Below are 24,315 nucleotides of genomic sequence, written 5' to 3'. Positions count from 1 at the left end.
ATATATATATATATATATATATATATGCTCTTACTATAATTGAAAATCATTTATTGTCCAACTCACAGCTTAGTGTCATGAAATATATTCCTAATTGTTACCATGTCATCTTAGTATAATATTTGAAAACATTTGACAGTTTACTAATGATACTTTTTAATCATATCTATTTAAAGAGTAAGGATCCTCTCTAATATCGGAGATACAAGTAGTACAAAAACAATTCATGGATTAAGTGGTGGATCAATTTTCCTATGCCAATAATAGCCAACTAAACTTACAAAATGGGAGAGGCACTTCAAGTTGCAGGTTCACAAAATGGAGGGGGATATGGCAACTAAGATTTTATAGTAATGAAATCTGGAATTCATCAGATTTTGATCATAAAAGGGGATACATAGCAAGAAATATGAGGCTAAATCAATATCCCTAAGAATTCTGTTATGGTCTCATTCCTCTATCTTACTTAAATATCCAACTACCTTTCCCCTTCACTGTTATCATAATCTGATCTTGCTGTTTCTTCATGTTCTTTAAGTGTCTTCATTATCAGTGCCTTCAATAACTTCATTACTTCAACTGCATGCATCAGACATCTTTTTTGGCATACAGATAAAAATATGAATTATAAATAGTTATCTTGTACATAAGAGTAATTTCAGCTGAGACACCAAACACACTTACACTGCAATCATTCATAACAAAAAATCGGAAGCTAGAATGATGCATTCAACAAGGTGGTAGACAAAGTTTTGTAAAGAATAAAAAATAGTTTGGCACAAAGTAATAGTAGCAAATAAGGAGTTTTCTGTAAACAAGATAGGAACATTGTACATACTTCAATGAATTTAGAAGCATTTAAAGCAAAACCCATTTGAAATCTAACAAAAAAATATAGGGAAGGAACATGGTTATGGGTTTAGGAGCTATTCCCTTTTCACTTTCATCTATTTTTTACTAATAAAATTACTCTTAGTAAAGTCTGTGTTTTTTTTTAATCCTCTTGTTTTTGTTGTTGAACTTTTGTTTTTCCAAAAAAGATGTGATGAAAGGAAATGAAAGTGGATCTTCTTTAATTTTTATTATTTGGATCCTATGCAAGATATGATCTTCTTTTGAAGGCACAAAGATTATATATACATTTCTTCTAGCCACCATGCATTCAGATATATATACATTTGTTTACATTATTCACAACACACAAGTGTAGAGTTTGGAGAGCCACTTTTGTTGTTCTATAAGAAGAAAAAGAATCCAAATTATGGAAAGCATGTATTCAATTTCAACGTGTTTCTCTGTGTGCCCGTCCAAAATTAGGAATTAGGATTTAATTTAAACATTTAACTTTAGGTCAAACATATTTTAATATTATTTTTTTTTTTTAATTTTTTTAAAAGTTTCAGTTGCCTCACATGTAGAACGCCGCCATTATGTATCACTATATGTACCGCTGCTTATGATTGGTCAAAAAAATATGTAATTATTAAATTTTTAATTTAAAAAAAAAAAATTCAATTAATCACAAATCAATAATATACAAAATGACACACGGTATGATAACAAATGTGCTCCTCTACAAGTATTATGTAAATTGTAAAGTATATTAATTCTTGCTTAAATAGTTGAACATTTATACATACGTAGTTATTTTTAATAAAAACGTTTCTCTAAAAATATATACTTATACACGTATATGTATACTTCTGAATATGTTTGTCTCATATTAGCAAATATCTTATACGATTAGTTATATACATGTAGTATTTTATAATACCTTTAAAAAATATTTACTACGCATTAGTTAATTTTTTCTCTTAGACCCCTCCATTAATTTCAGTTGGATTATTTTATTTAAAGTGTTGGAAAATTTCTCCATCTATAATCCTTAGATTGAACATGGAAGTCCTATTGATCATGGTTTTGTTCTGTTAACACTATGTTTATGTCCATACATAAACCCAAATGGAACAACCATGATCCAAACCGAAGAAATCCCAATTGATTTTACGGTGAAGAGGAAGAACATACCTTAATTAGCCATTTGGAATCTCGAAGGAATGAGGGTGTGATAGTCTTCCATATGTTAGAGCGTTTGATGGTTTTCCTTATGCTTCTCTAGAGGAAAATGAGAAAGCCAAAGTTGAGTCTTTAACCTTATGAGGAGACTTGTTGCTCTACAAATGGGACTATAACCCACAAAAGTAACCCCGAAGTGGTTACTACTTAAGTTGCAATAATTTTGATTCAGTGTCTTCATCAAATCAGAAATTGCATGAAAGTGTCTACATTTATATTATTTCATAACACATATGCCCTTAGCCACCAATTAATTACTGAATATCATTTTATATTTTGACTAATTAAATAATGAACATAACACAATTATATAATTATATTTGTGACCCATAAATTGTGAGTAAGATAAGTGCAAAGGTTGCACACGTATTTTAATTTTAATTTTGAAGTGGGGGTTATTAAACCGTGTATAGATGCTTCAAAATGCAAGTTATTACAAATTTGATTTTTCTCCATTTTATATTGTAGCTTGTGACCTTTCTTGGCTTGCGAGTATTGAGTCGTCATTGACCTTCAATAAAAGAATATATATATATATATATATTATATACAACTGTATATGATTCTAATAAGTATCTATGTCTTATCCATTGAAGCCGTCATTAATAAGTGTAAAAACATACATTCCTTCAAATATATCTAGAAACATCGAATTCAGTTGGGTTACTAGATATTAACGATTTTGCTCACATTGAAAGCATCACCTTAATCTTTGACTTGTGTATGTATAATATATAGCCATTCTTAAACAAAGATAACTCTAATTAATATGACTACAAATTTGAAGGTGGTTGGTATGAGAACATTATACATATAATATAATATATGACAGCAAGAAATATAATTAAATTGTAGAGGGCTGGCATAGTATAATCACCTTGATACATATCTGCAACATTTTCAAACTAGTTAACTTTATTATAGAGCCATTATTACCAAAAGGCAGGGGTTTATTAAATTTAATTATTGTTTCTAGTAATAGGAATTGTATATCTATATTTTGTCATGTCTATCAAATCGTATGATCTTAATGAAACAAGCTACCTAATACATGCACATTGCATCCAATCATTAAATATAAAATTAATTATAAAATGTGGAGATCCAAAAAAAGGGTAAAGAATAAAAAAAGAGTAATCCAATGCATAAAGCCATAAAGATTTTATAAGACAGATCTTATCGGTATAAATTAAAGTTTATATGTACAGTCTTACTCTTATAAGTAAATATATTATTTATAGGATTTAAACTTGTAATTCAGGTCAGAACTCAAACAACTTTACCAATCTTAATTAAAAATTAATCACTCCCTTGCAATTTAAAATTACATATATTTTAAGGGAGAAAGGTGACATGCAGTGCCTATAAAAGAGAGAGAGATGTCCTCATAGTTAAGCATTCCATTAATATCAAGCTAAGACTTTTATATAGAGAGCTAAGTTCACTCATCAAAAAAAATAGAGAGTTAAGTTTGAATTATACTTGAATATGAAGAGCACATTTTTTGTAGTAGTTTGTGTGGTACTTGTGATTTTCCTTGGGATTTGTGAAGGAGGAAGTCTCAGGAAGCATTTCTACAAGCATTCATGCCCTGAAGCTGAGAGCATCATTAACACCAAAATCCAGCAACATGTCTCTGCTAATCCCAATTTGCCTGCCAAGTTGCTTAGACTGCATTTTCATGACTGTTTTGTCAGGGTATATCTATATATATTCATAATCCAATATCTTTTTAACAATGATATTTAAGATAGACTAGTAATAAAATTACCTTGCAACATATTTTGTAGTTACATAATAGTAAGTCTAAACATGTTTGTATATACATTTCAGGGTTGTGATGCCTCAGTTTTGTTGGTATCAACTGCCAATAATAGTGCAGAGAAGGATTCAATTCCAAATTTAACATTATCTGGCTTTGAAGTCATAAATGATATTAAAGATGCACTTGAAGCAATATGTCCCAAAACTGTATCTTGTGCAGACATTCTAACATTGGCAGCTAGGGACTCTGTTTCTGTCCAAGTAAGTTATCCCTCATTTCAGATTATAGAATCTGAGCTAATTTGTTTATGCATGTAATGTAATGTACCTTATGGATTAAAATTTGCAGTTTAAGAAACCTCTGTGGGAGGTGGTAACCGGAAGGCGAGACGGCAACGTGTCGAACAAAAACGAAGTATTTGGCAATATCCCATCACCTTTCTTCAACTTCACTCAACTCAAACAAAACTTTGCTAGTAAAGGTCTCACTTTGCATGACTTGGTTGTATTGTCAGGTAACTAACTACATTGAATAGCTTTCAGGTAACTATCATAATCGATTATGCAGATTTATATAAGCTAACTATATGGTTAATGTATGTGTAGGAGCACACACAATTGGAGTAGGGCATTGCAACTTGCTTAGGAACAGACTTTATAATTTCACTGGAAAAGGTGATCAAGACCCTTCTTTGGATACAAGATATGCTGCATTCTTGAAGAGAAAATGTCAGAGTGGTGATATAACTACAACTGTAGACATGGATCCTGGTAGCCCTACTAATTTCAATACTGACTATTATCCTAATCTTCTTCAGAAAAAAGGTTTGTTCTCATCAGATGCAGCCCTTCTCAGACAACAACAATCTGCAGATATTGTCAAGGAGTTGGTTGATGAAGGCAAGTTCTTCCTCGAATTCGCGCAGTCGATGAAGAGGTTGGGAGCTATTGGGGTCCTCACAGGCTCAGCTGGGGAAATCAGGAACGATTGTTCCGTTGTCAACTCTTAAATAATTACTCGTTTTAATTTGTCATTTATTTATATATTCTTTTGTTGATAATTAATAATATGAAATTTTCTTCCCAAAAAGATAATGGGCTTTTCAGTGAAATTGAGTTCAGTTACAAATTTGTATTACGCGCAAGCTTGTTTATCGTTTTTTATTTGTTCTGTAGCAAATGATTTGAGCTTCAAGAACAACTAATGACATTAGAATTAAGTTGTCGATTCAAAATAATATTCCTAGACTATTAGAAGTGCAGCTAAGAGTTATAATCTAATTCTTCTGTTGTACAACAAATCCCTCAAAAGTGCATATTAAAGAGAGGAAATGATCCTTTTGATCTTAGAAAGATTGGAGTCACCAACTTGGTCAATAAGATTTTTGCCACCAACTCAGTCCCTGAAAACATTAAATGGACACTTTTGTCCATGAGGAAATCTTGCAGAACACAACAGAGAGAAAATATGGTTTAAGACCTACAACGAGAAAGAATCCTACATTATCATCGTAATATATTTTGAGGGTGGGAAACATATACAAACAAATCTAGCAACAGAAAGAGCAAACAATCTTAAAAATGTTGCACAGATAGAAGGCACATAGATCTGGAGTGTTTGCTCAGTGTAACTACAATTAATTGGCAAAAGCTTATAGAAAGAGAGAATGGCCATTAAAGTTGGACATCTATGAAATTATGAATTCTGCATGATAGACAGTAGATATCAACAGTATATCTTGATTGCATCTCAATTGCCCCAACTCAAAATGCCCATCTATAGGAGATATGCTAATAATCAATAGAAGATAATCCTAGTGGAGTCTCAATCCAAAATTGTGCAAACAACTGAAAAGGTTCCCTTAGTAAATCACTCATACCATCAAACAAGATAAACATTATTAAAACTTGGATCAGAAAATGAAAACATCCGACCACATGATGAAATTCCAAACACAAGCATTGCTGCAAAAAACATAGATCTGTCTGGACTGAAAATGGGTTAATATTACGATTCACATTAGTGTTTAGATTAATTGGAGGTAGCCCTTACAGGTACTCACTATTTAAGAATAAGATAATGATTCCGAGTAGGTCAAACTCTTATGTTACGTACATAACAAATATAGCTCTCCGAGCACAGTGTGAACCGCATGATTCTAATGCTAAATCTCCTGAGGCTTTACAGGACATGGATTTAGGTCTTCTACCGGAATTTAAGTGTACATCCTGGCATTTCAAATTTTCAATGTGGTGCCATGACAGGTCAAATCCAGTGAAAGCAACTGCACCAGAAAGTCAAATTAATTCTGAACCTCCAGCTAAACAGCACAAGATGGATGCAAATGTAAAAAATCCCATTCATAATCTCAGATATGCAAATCCTGCATGATATTACGCAAAACAAGATGGAGATGCCACATGGCTCAATATGGATGAATGATTATAGTGTTTAATATTCAAATCATGTCTTGCTAGAATAAGGCATGGTGATTGTTATTGTTCAACTCTCATGTTACACACTTGTATGAAAGATTAAGTTTGGTGCATATATAGAGAAGAATAACAATTGTACAAAACTACAAATCAAACTACTGTCTGATCTAGGATATAACGATTCAACAGATCCTTTTAGTTGTTTTGAAATAGCTACTTGACATATAAAATTATTGGTGGCCACAGCCACAAAGCCACTACAGTATTTGTTTCTTCCACTCAAGAATCAGCACCGCATCCTACTGTCCTGACAACACACAGTAACAGTTAACTTCATAGTTCATACATTAGTCCTATATCTATATATGATTCCAAACTCCACTAGCATTATCCACTCGACATCATTTGGTTCCAGTTCTATGTAAACTATCACAAGCTTCTTCAAACAAATGAAAGATATGCATTTAAGTATAACATGTATAGCGCAAGATGAATGCTTTCTCAGTCATAATCTTAGATATGCAAATTCCAAAGGGGCACAATATAGAACAACATGTAGCCTGTAGGTGCCAAATTCTGAGGGATATTCCCATTCATGATAGTGATTAATTGACTTCTTCAAACGCTAGTATACTTCAAACACTGCCTAACACATTTAAAGGCACACAATTGCCGATAAAAGTTCTAAAGAAACTGAAAAGGCCTCAATTAAATTACAAAAGAAAAGAAATCATAAGAAAAACAGGGAACAGGTAACAAAAAACACCTCACAGATGAAGAGAGAAAAGGCCAAAATTTCATCTTCTTCCAGCAATCTTCAACAGAGGAGAAATGACACCCTGTATCTCTTGCATTGACTGCTGAACCTTTATCTCTTCCTCCACGGACCGCTTGAGATTTCTGATATGGCTCCTGAGGGCTTCAGAACCTCTAATATCATCAGCCCTTATTTCAAGAACCTTCTTAGCCAACCCCATTAACAAACTCGAATATCTGGGCACGGTACAATACTTATGCAAAAACGCCATCAGCAATTCCAACTTCTCAACATCCAAATCTGACACACACCTCAACAGTTTCTTCCTAGCCACCAATTCCTCCATCACAGCCAAAACATTCCCAGGATTTTTACTCTCCAAAACCGACACGAGAGCTTCCCCATGCCTAAACTTATTCAACAGCTTATCATGCTCCGCCAACTTAACCTTCTTTGGCTTCATAACCAAGTAATCCCCCTCTGATGGTTTCTCTCCCTGCCCTCTGTAGAAATACCTAAAGTGCGAAGGCGTCAACACTTTCCTCTGTGTATTCTCCACAGGCCTAATTCTCCAAAACAAACTCGACTCACTCTCCACATTCTTCTCCTTTTCCTTTTCCTTCCTCTTCCCAGCATATATAACCCCATTCGAGGTTCCAACAACCCTAGTACTACAATCTGGCGAAAAGGCAACAGACAAAAGTGGCGCAGGGAACCTCATCGAATGTGTAACCTTCATTTCAGTATAATCAAACACCTTCATGTACCCATCCAAACCCACACTCAAAACCCTATACTGATTCCATGAATCCTCCCTAGACTCCTTCCCAATTTGACCAACACAAATCGAAGTAACCGTCTTATTATGACTCTCCATTGAATGTAAAAGCTTCCCTCCACCAATCAAATCCCAAAACTTAACCGAATCCCCGCCTGCAGTCGCAATCATCCCACCACCTGGCAAGAAAATAACATCCTCCACAGGACTGCCATGGTTAACCTGCATCGCCGGCTTCGAATCCCCAACCCTAATATCCCAAAGCTTAACAGTATGATCATAAGAGCCAGTAACAAACATTTCACCATTCACAGGTGAGGAATCACCGCACCTAACATAATCCTTATGGCCTTGCAATTGGAGAATCGATTTCTCTTCAGCCACGTCCCAATACTTAACAAGCGCGTCATCGCCACCGGAAATGAGGTGCAGCTTGTCGAGTACAGGGTACTGAACATATCTGACAGGGCGCGTGTGGGAGCGGAGGCGACGGAGGGTGGATCGGGATTTGACGTCGATGACCTGGATGAGGCCGGAGATATCTGCGGCGGCGATGAGGCGGCCGTCATTTCGGAAGGAGGCGGAGGTGACGGAATCCTTGAAGGAGGATATGGTGGAGGAGAGGGAGAGGGTTTCGGAGGTGAAGATAGAGACGGAGGCGGAGTGTGCGGCGGCGAAGGAGTGAGGGGAGGTTGGGGAGAAGGTGAGGGAAGGAACGGAGATGAGTTTAGGGATCTGTTGGGTCTTGAAGGAGGACCAGTATTTGGATTCAGGGGTTTGCTTTGGGGTTCTGGCTTTTGGTTTAAGTTTGGGTTTCACAGAGAAGGTGGTTCTCTTCTGAGGTTCCGCCATTGATGGATGCTGCACAAAAACTACACTTTGTATTCGGTGCTGGTTTATTTAGGGTTTAACGAATCTTGCTTTTGCTTTTCACTTATCATACGCCGTCGTATTGGTATTAATGGAAGGGTTTTAGACGTGGGCTCAGGTTTTGACAAGGCCCAATGTTGTAACATGAAGCTGCAAGCAAATCAAAAAATAAATAATACTGGGGAGGGATTCAGAGATAGAAAGCTAATTTCCTAATCATTTTTTTTAAATATTATGAGGTAATTTTTAGCTTAAATATATTTTTTTAAACAATCATACTAAGTGACACACCTCTATGGGATAACAGATATACTCTTGTATTGAATAAACTACCCTGTTTTTTTTCACTATAATGCTAGACAAAGCCAGCATAAAAATATGAATTAAGTATGGCAAGAAAAGTCGGATATGACAAGCACGTATTAGTGAGTTTTTAAAATGAAAATTTCAAATTGCACGCAAATATGTGAACGTTATGGATATAGTTGTACTTATTTCTACCGATACCCGATATGTATGAAGTTACTAGGCTATTCTAATTTATATATAACACACTCTAATTTTTAAATCTCTAATTCATGGACAATCAATATATTCGCAGGTGCTCGTTGAAATTTGTTAACGAGTAGTTATACTTGTACAAGCAAGTTTAAGTTAAATTTTCGGTATAGATAATAAATAGGCACTATATATACCCCATGTGCCTGTTATCATCCCTTATGTAATTGATTTGTAAATAATATTTTTAAGATAAACTTTGCAACAACTTTCACCTTTGTCAATTATCTAGAACCATCTTTACCGATCACACAATTAATAGTTCGATTAGATTAGTTGTGGAAAAAATAAATCTAATAATTGATCATATCTATGAGAGACTTTACCCAAAAACATTTTCTTTTTCAAACACTAAACTGTTTCGAGAAATAATTCAGCACACCAAGGGGTAACATGCAAGAAATAAGCACATTGATCCTTCAAAATGAATACTTCATTTGAAACATAAGAAAGAACTGCGTATCCTTGTGAAGTAACTAACTATTCAAACTAGAGCAATGTGGATCAAAATGTTGTGAACATTTAAAGGGAAAAAATAAACATTTTCTATTATGGTATACAATATACTTTTAAAGTCCCACCTGTCTGATTCGAACCAGGGAACCAAAGATACAAGACAAGGAAACCAGACTATAATCCTCAGCTCTACCAATCAGGATTAAGGCTTAGCGGTTTTTGTATACAATATACATGCTAATAACCTGTATTCCCTCCCTAATGTTGAGAGATACAATATACCAGCATCTCTCCAATTTCAACAAGACAAACAATCACCCATTTGGTGCTAATTGCCAAACATAAAAATGCACACTCTCAAACTATTTGTACACTAAACAAGAGTTGATTTTCTACAACTATATAAAATAAATAAAGTACAAAATATATATTCTGTCCGCAATGGCAGGTATATGAACAGAACATCAGATTCCAAGTCATCATGAACTATATATCATATGTATGCTAGCGAGCCACGGTCAAGATCAGGCTGTGGTCTACCCCTAGTAGGAGTTGGTGGCCTCTGAATATTAAGCTCCTAGTATCACAGGAACAAAAGAAAAATGTCACTAACAAATTCAACTTTTTCAGTGATTGTTAAATAAAGTAGAGGAAAATAAGATTATAGGATAGAATTTACCTGCATCCATGTCTCATCCATGACACGTTCAGGAGATGTCTCTGGAGACTGGATGGGAGGTGGTATGGGATGAATTAATTTTGGAACCACAACTAAGCCTCTACCAACTACAAGTATAGCTCCAGCATTGTTTGCCGTTCCTAAATAACAAGCCCCATATGAGAACGAAATGGTATCACATACATACATACATACATGAAAGTGAGATCACTGGTCACAATTTATGCTTACCACAATAGTTAGTTGCAGAAAAAAGTGTGATTAATTGTCCCTGCGCAAATCGCTCAAAACCATCCATGACACATTCATGGGCTCTTATAATGAGTTGTAATTTATTTTTCTTGCAGAATTCGGTGACACGGTCAGGCTGCAGGACATAAGAAAATAATGGGTCAGTTAAGCATTTAAGTAGAAAGAAAAGGCTAACATGGGATGTAATTTAAATATCCTGTTGTATTGAATAGTAAAAGATGAAATATTATAATTTTAAAACATTCCTTGATATTTTATAAACTTATGGCATATTGATTGGCATCTTAAATGTAAGCAACTAGTAATCCTTTTTTAAAGTCTTGTAGAGACAGCCAAAAGTTTACTCTAGTTTGATAAGAACCATATTTTGTAATTTTCCTTTTCCTGAGGCCATGTTAGCTTATCCTTGCCAACTTACTACCCTTTTTGGTCATGCATAGGATGATTAATGAATGATCCCAAGAAGTGGGCTAATAATGCCTTAAAGTTAAGATTTTTTTCGAGCTCGACTTCCAAATCACAATAACATCAAACAATGGGCCAGTTCAACTTGATAGAAAAAGAAATGCTATTAGATAGAGAAGAGAAAAATAAGGCTACAGAAGATTAAGATTTCCTTAAAACTGGAAGAAAGAGAAGCCAACAACCCGTCCTATTTCATCATTGAACCAATTGTTTATAACTATTATTTAATATTGTAAATATCATTTCCAGGGAGAAGAAATCACGCAGCAGCCTAGAATCCTAGATCAACCATTTCTCAGATTTTTGGATTTTGTATTACAACTATTCAAATTTTGTGGTTATACGTCTGCCAGAGAAAACAAATTGTTTAATGTGTATTGATTTAGGAAAATATGTAATGAAAAAAGTACAAACAAAACAGAAGGCTCTTCCAAAAGTGGATATGGATGATATAGACATATAGTCATTAACATAATAGTGCAATAAAATCATCAACCTGGACCACACCTTGCATGCAATAATAGTCAATGATATCAGCTGAAAACAAGAGAAAACACTTCCATACACATCATAGGAAGTGGGATACGAAGGTTGAGTGATAGCATACATACCCCAAAAGTGACAAGCCCAGGCCCTCTAGCATTTGGTCTCAAACCCTCTACACTGTCATTTTCTGTGGGGTCAGACCTACATAAATATAGACATTATAAGACAGGGAATGAAAACATAACAAACACCAAGAAAACAAAAAACATACCACAGAAGGTCCATTAAAATAATAGATCCTGCATCCATTGTTATGGGCCTTTCAAGCTTTTCTATCTGTTCTACTGAATGGATAGACCTTCCAATGCCACCATGCATACAAATAATTTTCTTTTCAATTAGAGCAGCAAGTGGGAGATAGTTAAAAAGTTGATTGAATCGTGTCCATGCCCATATTCCATCATTTTCTCCCTGCAAGCACATAGTTAGTTGCAGAGTTAAACCCAAGAAACTAAATCTACGTAAGTAGGTTTCATCCTTACCATTCTTTCAATGCACTCTATACGAAAACCAAATAGTGCATTTATGTCAGCAGCTTCATGGTTTCCACGTATCAAGTGAACATTATCGGGATACTCAATCTGCACAACCACAAGGCCAATACATGGTCAATAGGGTAAACTTCTAAAGTAAACCAAATACAGCAATATCTGAGATGATATAATTAAACAGTAGCTTGCCTTAAGTGCAAGTAGCAAGGTGATAGTTTCCAAGCTATGTTGTCCTCGATCAACATAATCTCCCAAAAAAAGGTAATCAATATACCTGAAACATTTAATGAGTGGCTAACTACAGAATGCTCATATGAAGCAGAACAGCAAGACTAATGCAGACAACAAACTCTAACTTAACCATTAGCAAGAACATGTGTTATTTACACAGAAAAATACTGAAGATAAATGCCCTATAAGATTTAGGCCACGAGAAGTGTCGCACAATAATAACTGACCCCAACTATTCAATAATCCTAGAGGATACATCATTAAACAAATTCATCCTTCTGCATGTTTTTACATCAAACCAAAACAAATTCCAGGTAAATATTTTTGGACTTGGTTGTTTGTATGCAAGTCATTTTTGGACACTGTAGAATTCAAATACAACAAACTAAGAAGTTCATATTAACATTCACATACCATGGACGGGGTATGTGTGTGTATTACAAGGTATCTCAAGCCCTTGGGACATGAGACAAATCCTCATTTGGGGTACTGAGACTTCCTCTCTATGTATGTACTTTCCAATGGGTTCGAACCCAACAAACTGCTGAGGTCAAGCTTTACTTACAACTTGAACCACCCCTTGTATTTAATTGGATCCAAAGGTTGGATCATCGTTATTAAGTGCAACAAAAACCCTTTAGTGTATGGAAAATATAAAGTTCTCTGTGTATCTGATATTTAATTTTAACAATTATGATAAAAGCTCCAGTGAATCTGCTTATTAAGGAGAAAATATTATTTTACCTTACTAGAAGGAGAGAATATTTGTCATCCATTACTTAAAAATGTGAAGAATATAGCCCTATTAAAAACAAGAAAGTTCAAATTTATTTACAAATTAAAATTTTTAATATTCGATCCTTAAGAAAAGTATTTATTTAGATTGACAGAAAAAGACAACAAAGAATTTTCAGACATAATGCTAAGTTGGTACTGATCAACGAACAATAATAGCTTTCAAGCTTCCCGGTCATTTCACTATCTATTTCCCTTTTTCAATTAGGAGTTTGATATTAATACAAATAGGGGTTACTATTATGTCTCTCGTAACACATTATCTTCACATATTCATTCACAATAGTATAAATACAATTTACTATTTTGAGTGTTCTCTTTTCCCCTTCCACATTTAAACCCTGTAATTTCATAAAAAATACTTAGCATGAATCCTGGTACTATTGTGAATCCTAACACTTAAAGGAAAAAGAAAATTAGGGCAAAAAGAATCTCCACTGTCATATACATGTGCAGGCGTTGTGTAGCTGACACCCACAGTCCCACACCCAAGACCGAACCAAGTAATGTTGAGAAAATGAGACACGAACTATGACAGATGAACGCCTGGCCTGAAATATGGGCACACGCACCCAAGGACGCATCACCAAGTACCCTTTTTTTCTTATGATGTCGATTTGTGCATGCTGGGTACACACCCATGCAGCCACATGTACCTCTAGGTGTACTCGTACCCAGTACGACTCCAACTATGCCGTACCCATGCTACACATTAAACTAATTGACCAACATACAAATGATTCTTCTTTAATTAACATACATTTTAGTATATTACACTAGCCTATGACTAGAATGTTCAAACTAACTTGAAGGACTAAAATGGTTCCTAATATCACAGAAGCAACTGAGATTTGATTGATACTCAATCTGCACATAAACCATATTAACACACAAGCAATGCTGATCCACTGATGAATATAAAACAAACTTACGTTATGTCCCCTGCAGGTGAAGGAAATCCATATTCATCAAAAAGCCGCATCATATCACCAAACTGACCATGAAGATCACCAAATACTTTGACCGGAGCTTTAAGCTGAAGAACAGTAGGTTCGTGCATAAATATTTGCTCAGCCGCATAGCAAAGCTCACCGACTTCATAAGGATCCAAGAAGAACCGCCTGTTAGCAGGAGCTTTCCAGTTGCGTGGCCTAAGCAAATTTGAAATTATCTGGCAACGGAGCAATGGTAGTAAGTGATAACGTATTGTAGTGATATGATAATTAAAATAGCAGTAGTCAACAATATGGCAAAGCCAAGGCATAAACAAAAGAAGAATTTGCATCAAGCAATGCTTGCCTTTTTGTGTAAACCCTGAGGGGATTTCTGCCTTGTGAACTTTTTTGTAGGATATGGCGAATCATTATTTATGGGAACCATACGTCTGCTTTCATTTTCAAATTGGTCCAGCGATAACTGTCTCACCAATCCACCTAAGCTGCCTATAGTCTCTTTAGCAACTACAACCTGAAAGAAACATATATGATTTTCCAGCCTTGTGAGGAATATTTATCAGTTACAAACAACGATTTCAAGAACATACAGCTCTGGGATGAAGGCGAACATCCCCCTCTGTATCACTTCCATCTGAAATTGTTTCTGCAGCTTGTGAGTTCTCATCTGATACTGATGTTTCTTCAGCATGGCTATCTGGTATACCCTGCAAATTTTGCCAGACAGCAGTCGCTGCTTTAGCTTCTTCAGCTGATGCCACTCTCAGTTTTTCCAAGGAGTTTTGGTCCATTCTGGTAAAAAAGAACAAATACCAAGTTGTCATGAAATTGAAATAGCCAGAGCATGAGAACAGTGAGGTAAAACCATCCAAAGAAAGAACCAATGAATAATATACCCCATGCCACCAGAAAAGGAAATTTCTGGTCCACCCTCCGAACTTGGTGTTATGTCATGATTCATGTTAGACTGATTCTGTTTGGGGCTTGTTATAGGTGAAGTTCTCTCAGATGTTAACACGGGAGAATTGACATCAGTTTGAGGCGGTGGAGAATTTTCAGCTACTGCAAAATCATCCAGTAGAGTATCTGCACAGGACAACATCATTGCATAAGAATTGGTAAATAGAGAACACAAATTTTGTTATATTTAACACATACCAAGAGGAATAAAAACATAAAATCATTAGGGTTGCATTCCACAATAAATTTGGTGGAATCAAATCAAAACATTTAATTCTTCGATTGTAATTTCAGCTCATGCTAACTAATTAGCTCAATGCAAGACATTATGCTGAGGATCACAACCTATTCAAAATAATTTAGTACAACATCACATCCCAACCAAGAAATGGCAGACTAACAGAGAAAACAAACAGGCTTAGAAGATAAAATACAAGTACACTATTGCATTTTCAAAAAGAACAATCAATTTTCAGCAAGCCAGCTTGACATGTGATAAACCAATTTGGCAATGACTCACTATCAGATAAGAAAAAGGATTAGACAAATCTGCATCAAACTTACTACTCATTGATCCTACCTATGTCTTGAGAAGAAGGTATACAGGACTATATATATGGGTAATCACAGCTTGGATCGGATTCACATTAAAATTGTCCAAAACAATCAAAAGTGATCTGTTTGAATCAGAGCAGATTTTTATAATATCTGAACCAAACCAACCTACAGAAGAATGGTTGGCTCAGATCGGATCTATTGGTTTGGTCATCTTATAAATGTATTTTAAAACCAGGATAGCTTGAAAGAAATCCTCCCAGCCTCTTTAATCACATAAAGGAACAACACAACACAAGAATCAAATCCATCGGTTACTAGGGGTAGAGAATCATCATAATTACAACTTTCCTATTCTATTAATAGAAAGAATTAAGTACTAATATCAATCATATCAGTAAATCAGTAAACATTATGAACACTGCAAACATGGGGATTCCAGTCCAGCACTCCTGCCTGCTGCATCTAAAGCAACCACAGTAAAATATCATCTAGAAATAAATTGGTTGTAGTACAGAATCTCTGAAGTTCCCTCTTGGCGATTTCCACCTATCATCTGACAAGCACGGTACAGAACAGAAAACCTTGAAGTGGAAGATAACCTTGAAGAACAGAAAACCCAAAAATAAAACCTAATTTGTTTAACAAGAGGCGGTCTGTGAAATCAGAGTTGTGGTGGAGCAGAAAGGTAGGAGTTGTGGTGGATCAAGGTGAGGAAAAGTGATATCAGAGCTGTGGTGGAGTGAAATCGGACTTACAGTGGTAGACATTGTTACTGTTAGAGTGTTAAGGTGAATTATGACTTGCTGAGTTGCTAGATGAAACCACAACAAGGAGGAAGAGTGATGGCCACATCGGCAGCGACACAAGCGGCGGTCAGCAACGGCAAGTGGTATGGAGTGGGAAAGTAGTAGATGGCATGGAGAAGAGCGTTACTAAATTAGGACTCGTAGGTCATGAGAATGAATTGAATCATGAAAGTGTAGGATAAAATAAAAATATCATGGCTGGATCAGATCAGTTTTGGTTTGATTATGAGTCCACCAAACCGAGAACCGAACCAGATCAGCACCAACTTATTTGGTTTTGTTTGGATATCGTGTTCGATGATTAAATCCAATCCAATGCTCACACTTAATGATAGATCCATGCAGCTGCCATTAACCCATCGGGATATTCAATGTAGACTGATGCTACTTAATTTACTTAAAATAACTACATCATTAGTAAGTTAATATGACAGACTATCTTTATGGTATCTTTGTGAAGTAAATCGTAAATACTAGGCCACTGCAATGACCAAGAGAATTTGGTGGTCTATTTTTGTGAGCTTGACTGTTTTTGTTATAACAAATTGAACATGCGATGGTTGGCCTTCCAAGTCCAAATAAAACCTCATTTCTAGAATTACAACTTCATCTCTTAATTGTGGTGTGAGTACTTACCTCCTCTTAGACCACCATAGATATATACACGAGCACCAACAGCCGCTGCTGCATGGCGACAGCGACGCATAAGCTCCAAAGAAGGGTCATAATCATGACCTTTGTTTGTGCGTGAGGAAGACACGATGCCATTTCTGTCCAACCAAACCCCAGCAGCAGTGTCCAACACTGTCAACGTGAAAAAGAAAATATAAACCATCTATATGAAATAGCTACAACAGCATAGCAAGAAACATTTGAAATAACAAATTTGGGTAATAACACGGAAAAGCAAGTTACCTGCAATGGATGCTTCACCTTCCACAGCTCGTCCACCCTTGAGAACGCCTCCTGTGACATGCAATCGAGCACCAACAAAAACCTACAATGGAATGCCACATCAATCAAAAAACAAGCTTCAAAGGGATTAAGTAAATTGGTCAAAAACAATTTACACCACTTTAAAAGTAAAACTCTTACAATAGATTTTTTGGTGAACCAAACCCAAAGCTATTTAATCTTGTTTTCATTTATCAACTAAACACATACAGAACCAAATGTGGAATTAAGCATTAAATAGGAACGAGAAATCTGTTTAAATTCCTTTAGAATTTCAAACAGTCTCTCTCCATCTATGAAAGAAAGAAATCAAGCAAAACACAGACAATGCCAGAAATACAGGACAGTGGGACAAGGCATTATATATATAAATGTCAAATCAAATTAAATTAGTAACATGACAACAACAATCAAGCCTTAGTCATACTAGGTGTGGTTAGCTACATGGATTGAACGACGTCATGATGCTCTATCATAAATCATGGTCATTGACAATATTGATCTCTAAATCTTTCATAATTGTTTTGCCTATGGTTTTTCTTGGTCTCCCTCTACCTCTAGAAATTTGACTACCCTCTATTTGATCTACTCTCCTTGTTGGGGTTTCTAACGGTCTCCTCGCAAATGTCCAAGTCACCTAAGGTGTGATTCTACCATCTTTTCTACAAAAGAAGCTACCCCAACTGTCTCCCTAATACATTCCTAATCCTATATTGTCTAGTGTGTCTATTCATCCAACACAACACTCTCATCTATGCTACATTGAGTCTATTAGAGTACAGCCAAGTTATTAGTTTAGTCCCCTTTGTATCAAGCATCTGCTGAGTCAGCAGAGGTAATCATAAGAGGTTAGTTTGTTTAGAGTGACAGCTGTAGTGATTCAATTAACCATAACAAGATTCAATAGTTTCTGGTCTTCTCGCTCTCTCAAATCTAGCTCAGTTTACCCCTCGTATGTGGTGGTTGTTCAAGCCGACAAAAAATATATTTTTAATTGGACACCTGGAGATGGGTGTCCAACACGTGTCGCACCGGTGTCGGATGAGTGTCGATGTCGGAAACTTGTCCAAAACTTGGACAACTAATAAACAGAGTTGTCTGTGCTTCATGGCTCTCCATTAATAATGATAGCATGAGGCTGATTGAAGATAGAGAATAAAACTAAAGAAAACATTCAAAATTTGAGACAGAATAGCATGATAAATGGTGCATCCTTTGAATGTAATAATGGGTCAAAAGGAGTTGGTCTTGATGGTTACATAATGCATGAATGGTCAAATATAAACTTCAACTAGTGCCACCTTTGAATGTAATAATGTGAGAGACATGCTCACAAATCCTAGTGATAACAAAAATCCTAAAGAGAATTTTTTGTAGGAATCTTCACTTACCGCAGCATGTTGATACCTTGGTGAAGGGGAAACTCCAGGAGCAAGAGTCCACTCCCACTGGCCATTCCTATGCATGAGCAGTCCATAGGCGTCTGATAGTGGCTGCAAGGGTACATGCAATAAATGCCATCATATTTTGCTAAATATAACCCAAATGCAAGATTGGTGATAAAATGATTTAAAAAATATGTTTTTCTGCTTCGTCAAAATTATTTATTACTCAACAGAACAAAACGGCTGAAATTGGATGTCTAAAATCCAAGTAAGCATGATAATTGTCGAATTAGGTTTTCTAAAAGCAAGAGGTTACAATGATCAGATCTCATATGAAAAGAGTAAGATTGATCATACTGCTCCAGAAGAGTCTCTTCCACCACACAGCAAAAACATTCCATCGGAGCGGGCACTAGCCGTTGCATACCTATAATTTGAGGTGCAATTATGTATAAAAAATATGTGTAAAAAATGAAGACAATTAAGGCCTCACTAATCAAGAGACTAGACAGACTTACATTCTAGCAGAAGGTTTATCACCTTCTGGGTTCAGCCTCTGCCACATGTAAGGTTTTTGAGCCGTATCCAAAGCCCAGGCATCAGATACAACTCTTTTACCTACCACGTTGTTCAGAAAAGGAGGAAATTATCTATTACATATCATATGACAGAATCTTATTCACAATAATGGATTAAGACATGAATTTCTATACGCAGACAGGTATATGTAGCATATTAATACACAAGGAAAACAACTTACAGAAAACTCCACCGCAAATTTAGGCATGATTTTTTCAATGTATTAAAATGAGATGCAGGCATTATGTAATAAGAACTGGATTAAAAAATAGCTAAATGTTCAATCATCAAACTAGTTATAGTCGGTGTTATATCTAAACCGATGTTTAAATTAAAAGACAGTTGGGTACTGAATTGCTCTCACCATCATTTCCGCTGACAGTAACAAGATATCTCTGTGCAACCAAGTCCATTGCATGGCCGTAGCGAGGACCAGGTCCTTGTCCTTGTACAACGACTCTGCATTAAAATTAATAGCAACATTTGACTAATAACTCAGTCAAAAATCTCCAGAACTGTAATAAAAAAGAAAAGGTTGCCAAATTTCGAGTTTCGACCAAACTCACCTGTGCCACTTGTACTTATCATTGGTCAAGTCAAGCACATAGAGATCATCCGTAGAATGTCCAGCAGGACCTATCCCACCCTACAATAGCAGAAACAACCAAACATATCATCTCAGCATATTACCATCACCAAACTAGTAAGAAGAAATCGAATTCCCACGATTACCTGAAAAACAACCATGGTGCCAACGACGGCAGCAGCATGAGCAGCCCGAGGGGAGGGCGGATCTCCAGAGGGTTTAATACTGAAAACTCATAACAACATCATCAATTAAATCATCCAACAAATTCATACAAATCCAAAAAAATAAAAACAAAATGAAAGAGTTAGCGAATGAAGTAACCTAGTCCATTTCCTTGTTAAAACATCATAAGAATGAACAGAGTTAGTGACTCCAGCTAATCCTGCAAACAAATGAGTCAAGTTTGATCGAGTGAGAATAAAAGCAGAGAGAAAAAGTCAATAGAGAGTGAAGGTTAGTACGAATGCCAGGAGCAGATGAAGATCCTCCTTCAATAGCGGTGGCGCCACCAAAGAGAATTAAGCGAGGGCCGTGTAACTTGGTGGCAGCGACGGCGGTGAGAGTGTGACCACAACGAGGACCAGGAGAATCTTGATCCGTATCCCAATAGCTATCTAATTTGCGATAAGTTGGAGCAGGGTACAGCCATGGCTTCGATGACCCCATCACCAACAACCCTAATTCTTTCACCAATTCCCTCTCTTCTCTATTTTGATTTCTTCCAATCACCGATTTTGATTTGGTATACTGAACTACATATAGAGAGAGAGAGAGAGGGATTGGTTTTGATTTTGATTTAGTTTTTTTATATTTAATTTTAATATAGGGAGAGTTTTAGTTTTTGGAATGGGTAGATGATGCTTATTTATTCAAACCGCTGTTACAGGTTGGCATTGGGATTGGTAAACGCTAAAGTGAATGTCAAAGTGGCTCCATTTAGCAGCAGCCACACTTCGTGGATTCCAAATGCAATACGGGTACTACTATACTATTCTTTTTTTCATACTCTCATCTATGATTAATTTCTTTCGGAATTTGTGTCTATCTCCAAATAATTGTTGCTTTCATTAATAAAAAAATTTATCTTTTAATTTTTTTTGGAATCTAACGGAATTTTATATAATTAAATTCAACGTCATATTAGTTACTCTTCTACTTCTTACAATACATATTTAAAAATCACTAAATATGATATTTTTATTTAATTATGTATAATATATTATTTTGACTGTTATTTGATATATTTTTTATGTTGGTGGTATTTTTTTGAATCTGTGAATATTATTATGTTAGTATTTGTATGGGCGAGAATCAAACTCTTAACTTTTTTTAATATCATCAAATCACATTATATATCAAACCACCTTGTAACTTCATAAGTTAATGGTATATTAAGGGGGTATTTTTGTTGGTGCAGTGGAAGCTATCGTTGCGAATATTGACCACAAGCAATCAAATAAATGACATATAATAAACAGAAGAGAAGAAACAAGAGGGTTTGGTAACGATTTTCAGTCAATTGTGTTTACGTCTCCGATAGTACTAAGCAGCTACCAAGATATTATTATAGAATAAGGACTACAAACTTTAGCAGTCATGGGCCCAAGTGCCCATTAGTGTTTTTATTTGATGTTTCTATTTGGTACACATAAAAACAAGAGATCTGAGTCTAATATGTAATATTGATATTATTTTTTATTTTATTATAATATTAGACAATGTGAGACTTCATATAATAATACATCTCAAACACCCCAACAATCTTCACTTTGATTGAAATAGACGAATATCTCGCTCATTAGGAAATCTACAGAAGAATCTTCACCTTAGCGAATATATGACTTTATCTTGTTCGATGTCTAATTCTCTTTAACAACTACTACATATAGGAGTATGCTCCCCTGCAGCATAAATATTCTGAGTATCATTGATGATGTTACTAAGAGTTTGACTCTCCAAACATGTAGTGCAGCTTCCCGTACCACCATCTAATGGAACATGCAATCTAGTCATCTATTGTTAGAAAGTCTTTCGATATGTGAAACCTCTATACGAAAGTTCACCAATAATCGTCTTCTTCAATAGTCAGTCACACTAAACATTGGAGCTTCCTTGAAAAGTCTAAACCGCTACCATCATTGTCTAGTCTCACAATCATAATTCAAAAGAACTAGAGTAAATGCTCATTTTAGTCTCCCGTGTTTTTTGACTTTACCAGTTTGGCCCCTCAAAAATTGAAAAACCTAATCACCAAAAAATTCAAATGTGGGTCAAAATAGTCATTTTTAGCATGTTTTAAAACACTTGGTAGGGGCTAATTTGACCCACATTTGAATTTTTTGTAGACCGTTATGGGTGTTTCAATTTTTGAATGATCAAACTGGTAAAGTCGAAAAACATGAGGAACTAAAATGAGTAATCACTCAAAGAACTTCATACCCCGTCATAAGGAGAGTATACCCACATCACACACCTTGCGTCAATGCTAACCAATAGTATGTCACATCCTTGCTCTAAGCCAATGTCCAAGTCATACATGTATCTCTATCAACGCTCGTGTTACATCTTGCATCAAGGTCGATGCCCATGTTACACCATACATCAAAGTCAATCAGTGTCTCTGTATTTTTGTAGATCGTTGCGAAATGTTAACCACAAATAATCAAATAAAGGACACAAAACATCTAGAGAGATTGTCAGCATTTATCTCACAACCAAACTCAACAACACATGAATCTCTATCTCCACCTTATAATCTTAATCCAATAACACCTGAGTCCCCATCCGTAAAGAAATAGTGAAAGTATCCATTCCATTGGTTAGTAAGAGGGACTTCAAAGTAGGTGGTGGACTTGAAGGAGACTAATAAGTTTGGAGTTTGGAATTATCTTTTGATTCAATTTTGGGACAAAAGAAATTAACAGATTGTTTTAGCTAATGATAAATTGAAGTAAGTTGACTCCCTGTATATGTTGTGTCATGTCATGAATTGATGTCATTCGCCTTACAATCGGGCAAGCTCGTGATGTAACACATGTTTGGACACATCCTCAACATAGTGTATGGTCCAAATTGTTTAGTAAAGATTTGATGATGTTTTACACAAACCGGTCTACAAACAATTGTAGTATGCAATAATCATATGTTGTTATTTTGAAAACAGTATATTGTGATGTCATGTTCAAACATACTCGTGTTCTCATGGGCAAACCCTTCAGCTTATTCTAACAATATCACCATACTATAAATCACATATGGAAAGAAATATTAAAAAATAACAAGAGTTACAAATTATGGTGCAACACTTCAATGATGCCTATAAAATAATTGTTCGATCTCATCAATATTGTTAAATGTTATCAACATGGGGCAGTATCTAAACTATCAACCAACATCTAGGTAGTAAAATAACGTATTTATTAATTTCTCACCTGAAGAATGTTAAAAAAAACATTTAAAATAAATATTATGTAAAATTAAGTATTTCAAACAAATAAATATGTTCCAACTGAACTAAACCCAAATGAAATTAAGTATTACAAATAAAAAAATAAAAAATATATATAATGAGAGTTGTATCCATAAAATTAAAACCCATCAAGAGACACTAAGCCCATCCTGAGGAGACCAAAAAGTTTAGAACTTGGTATTACAATTAAAGTAATTATAATTAAGTATTTATTAATTCCTCACATGTAAAATGTTAAAAAAACAAGTAAGATAAATATTATGTAAAATTAAGTATTACAGATAAATGAGTCCAAAAAAATCAATCAAATGAGAAAGCAACATATATCAAAATTATATATTACTCATCAATGATTGGTTTATATATATCACTTTCTAGAAATATAGGATCATTTGTGGAAAATATAATAATACTACAAACAGAAATACAGAATCATAGTACCCACTACCTCGTAAAGTTGGCATAATTGTTGTCAAGTGATTAGAAGACAGCAATTTTTGTTTAGAAATATTAAATACCATGGAATGTGCGTGCCCGTCCCATCCGGTTATCCACATGTAAAAGCGTGGCTATCATTTTAGTGTGGATATCTATTGTTCCAAAACAGTTTGTCACAATAAGTGTCATTGTTTGTGATTGATCAGAAAATAATTAATTATTAAAAATTTAGTTTAAATATATTTTTTTAATCGATCACAAATAGTGACACATGGAATGACACACTTTATGATACAACAAATATGGTCCATCATCTTAATGCTATACAATAATTGAGTATTTGGGCTTTGAGGCATGTTAAGTGTCTCAATGGGTCACCATAACTTTAGAGTTTTTGCCCATTGATTATAAGCCTAAAAGTAGATGAAATGAAATGTCTAAAAACCAAAATGGAAAGCTTAAACTAATGC

The 24,315-nt window shown here is 35.2% G+C and overlaps 4 protein-coding genes across 4 annotated transcripts in view; 2 read left to right on the top strand and 2 right to left on the bottom strand.

Moving 5' to 3' along the window:
- LOC109336642 (phosphopantothenoylcysteine decarboxylase subunit VHS3) overlaps window positions 1–1,824 on the top strand; it is a 2,968-nt gene extending 1,144 nt beyond the window's left edge. Inside the window, exon 2 of the mRNA XM_019573360.1 lies at window positions 1,810–1,824. The gene's annotated coding sequence lies outside the window, so the exon portion shown is untranslated. The remainder of the gene's footprint in view (window positions 1–1,809) is intronic.
- On the top strand, window positions 3,517–4,924 carry LOC109336640 (peroxidase 27-like). Its single transcript, XM_019573357.1, has 4 exons — window positions 3,517–3,774; window positions 3,910–4,101; window positions 4,190–4,355; window positions 4,447–4,924. Exons 1-4 carry the CDS (start codon window positions 3,565–3,567, stop codon window positions 4,848–4,850), a joined length of 972 nt encoding a protein of 323 aa, XP_019428902.1. The 5' UTR covers window positions 3,517–3,564; the 3' UTR covers window positions 4,851–4,924.
- Window positions 5,742–8,748, bottom strand: LOC109336495 (protein SLOW WALKER 1). Its single transcript, XM_019573120.1, has 2 exons — window positions 7,043–8,748; window positions 5,742–6,125 (listed from the first exon to the last, which is right to left on the bottom strand). The coding sequence occupies exon 1, from the start codon at window positions 8,661–8,663 to the stop codon at window positions 7,074–7,076; it is 1,590 nt and encodes a 529-aa protein (XP_019428665.1). The 5' UTR covers window positions 8,664–8,748; the 3' UTR covers window positions 5,742–6,125; window positions 7,043–7,073.
- Window positions 9,742–20,630, bottom strand: LOC109336218 (serine/threonine-protein phosphatase BSL1). The gene is made up of 21 exons (XM_019572682.1): window positions 20,400–20,630; window positions 20,260–20,320; window positions 20,082–20,160; window positions 19,916–19,995; window positions 19,714–19,808; window positions 19,289–19,388; window positions 19,128–19,197; window positions 18,777–18,878; window positions 17,347–17,428; window positions 17,068–17,235; window positions 15,004–15,193; window positions 14,698–14,899; window positions 14,454–14,621; window positions 14,087–14,325; window positions 12,318–12,402; window positions 12,120–12,218; window positions 11,849–12,048; window positions 11,703–11,778; window positions 10,606–10,741; window positions 10,375–10,514; window positions 9,742–10,272 (listed from the first exon to the last, which is right to left on the bottom strand). Exons 1-21 carry the CDS (start codon window positions 20,602–20,604, stop codon window positions 10,189–10,191), a joined length of 2,661 nt encoding a protein of 886 aa, XP_019428227.1. The 5' UTR covers window positions 20,605–20,630; the 3' UTR covers window positions 9,742–10,188.

Source organism: Lupinus angustifolius, chromosome LG20 (assembly GCF_001865875.1).
Source record: "Lupinus angustifolius cultivar Tanjil chromosome LG20, LupAngTanjil_v1.0, whole genome shotgun sequence".
Lineage (NCBI taxonomy): Eukaryota > Viridiplantae > Streptophyta > Magnoliopsida > Fabales > Fabaceae > Lupinus > Lupinus angustifolius.
Note: the sequence above shows the minus strand (reverse complement) of the source record. Positions and strands in the feature narration are given on the sequence as shown.

Coding starts and splice junctions, on each gene's coding strand:
- LOC109336640 (XM_019573357.1), top strand. CDS start 3,565: ATGAAGAGCACATTTTTTGTAGTAGTTTGTGTGGTACTTGTGATTTTC. Junction 3,775..3,909: donor TTCATGACTGTTTTGTCAGG/GTATATCTATAT, acceptor TATACATTTCAG/GGTTGTGATGCCTCAGTTTT. Junction 4,102..4,189: donor GGGACTCTGTTTCTGTCCAA/GTAAGTTATCCC, acceptor TAAAATTTGCAG/TTTAAGAAACCTCTGTGGGA.
- LOC109336495 (XM_019573120.1), bottom strand. CDS start 8,663: ATGGCGGAACCTCAGAAGAGAACCACCTTCTCTGTGAAACCCAAACTT.
- LOC109336218 (XM_019572682.1), bottom strand. CDS start 20,604: ATGGGGTCATCGAAGCCATGGCTGTACCCTGCTCCAACTTATCGCAAA. Junction 19,389..19,713: donor TACTGTCAGCGGAAATGATG/GTGAGAGCAATT, acceptor ACAACGTGGTAG/GTAAAAGAGTTGTATCTGAT. Junction 14,326..14,453: donor CTCAGGGTTTACACAAAAAG/GCAAGCATTGCT, acceptor CTCCGTTGCCAG/ATAATTTCAAATTTGCTTAG.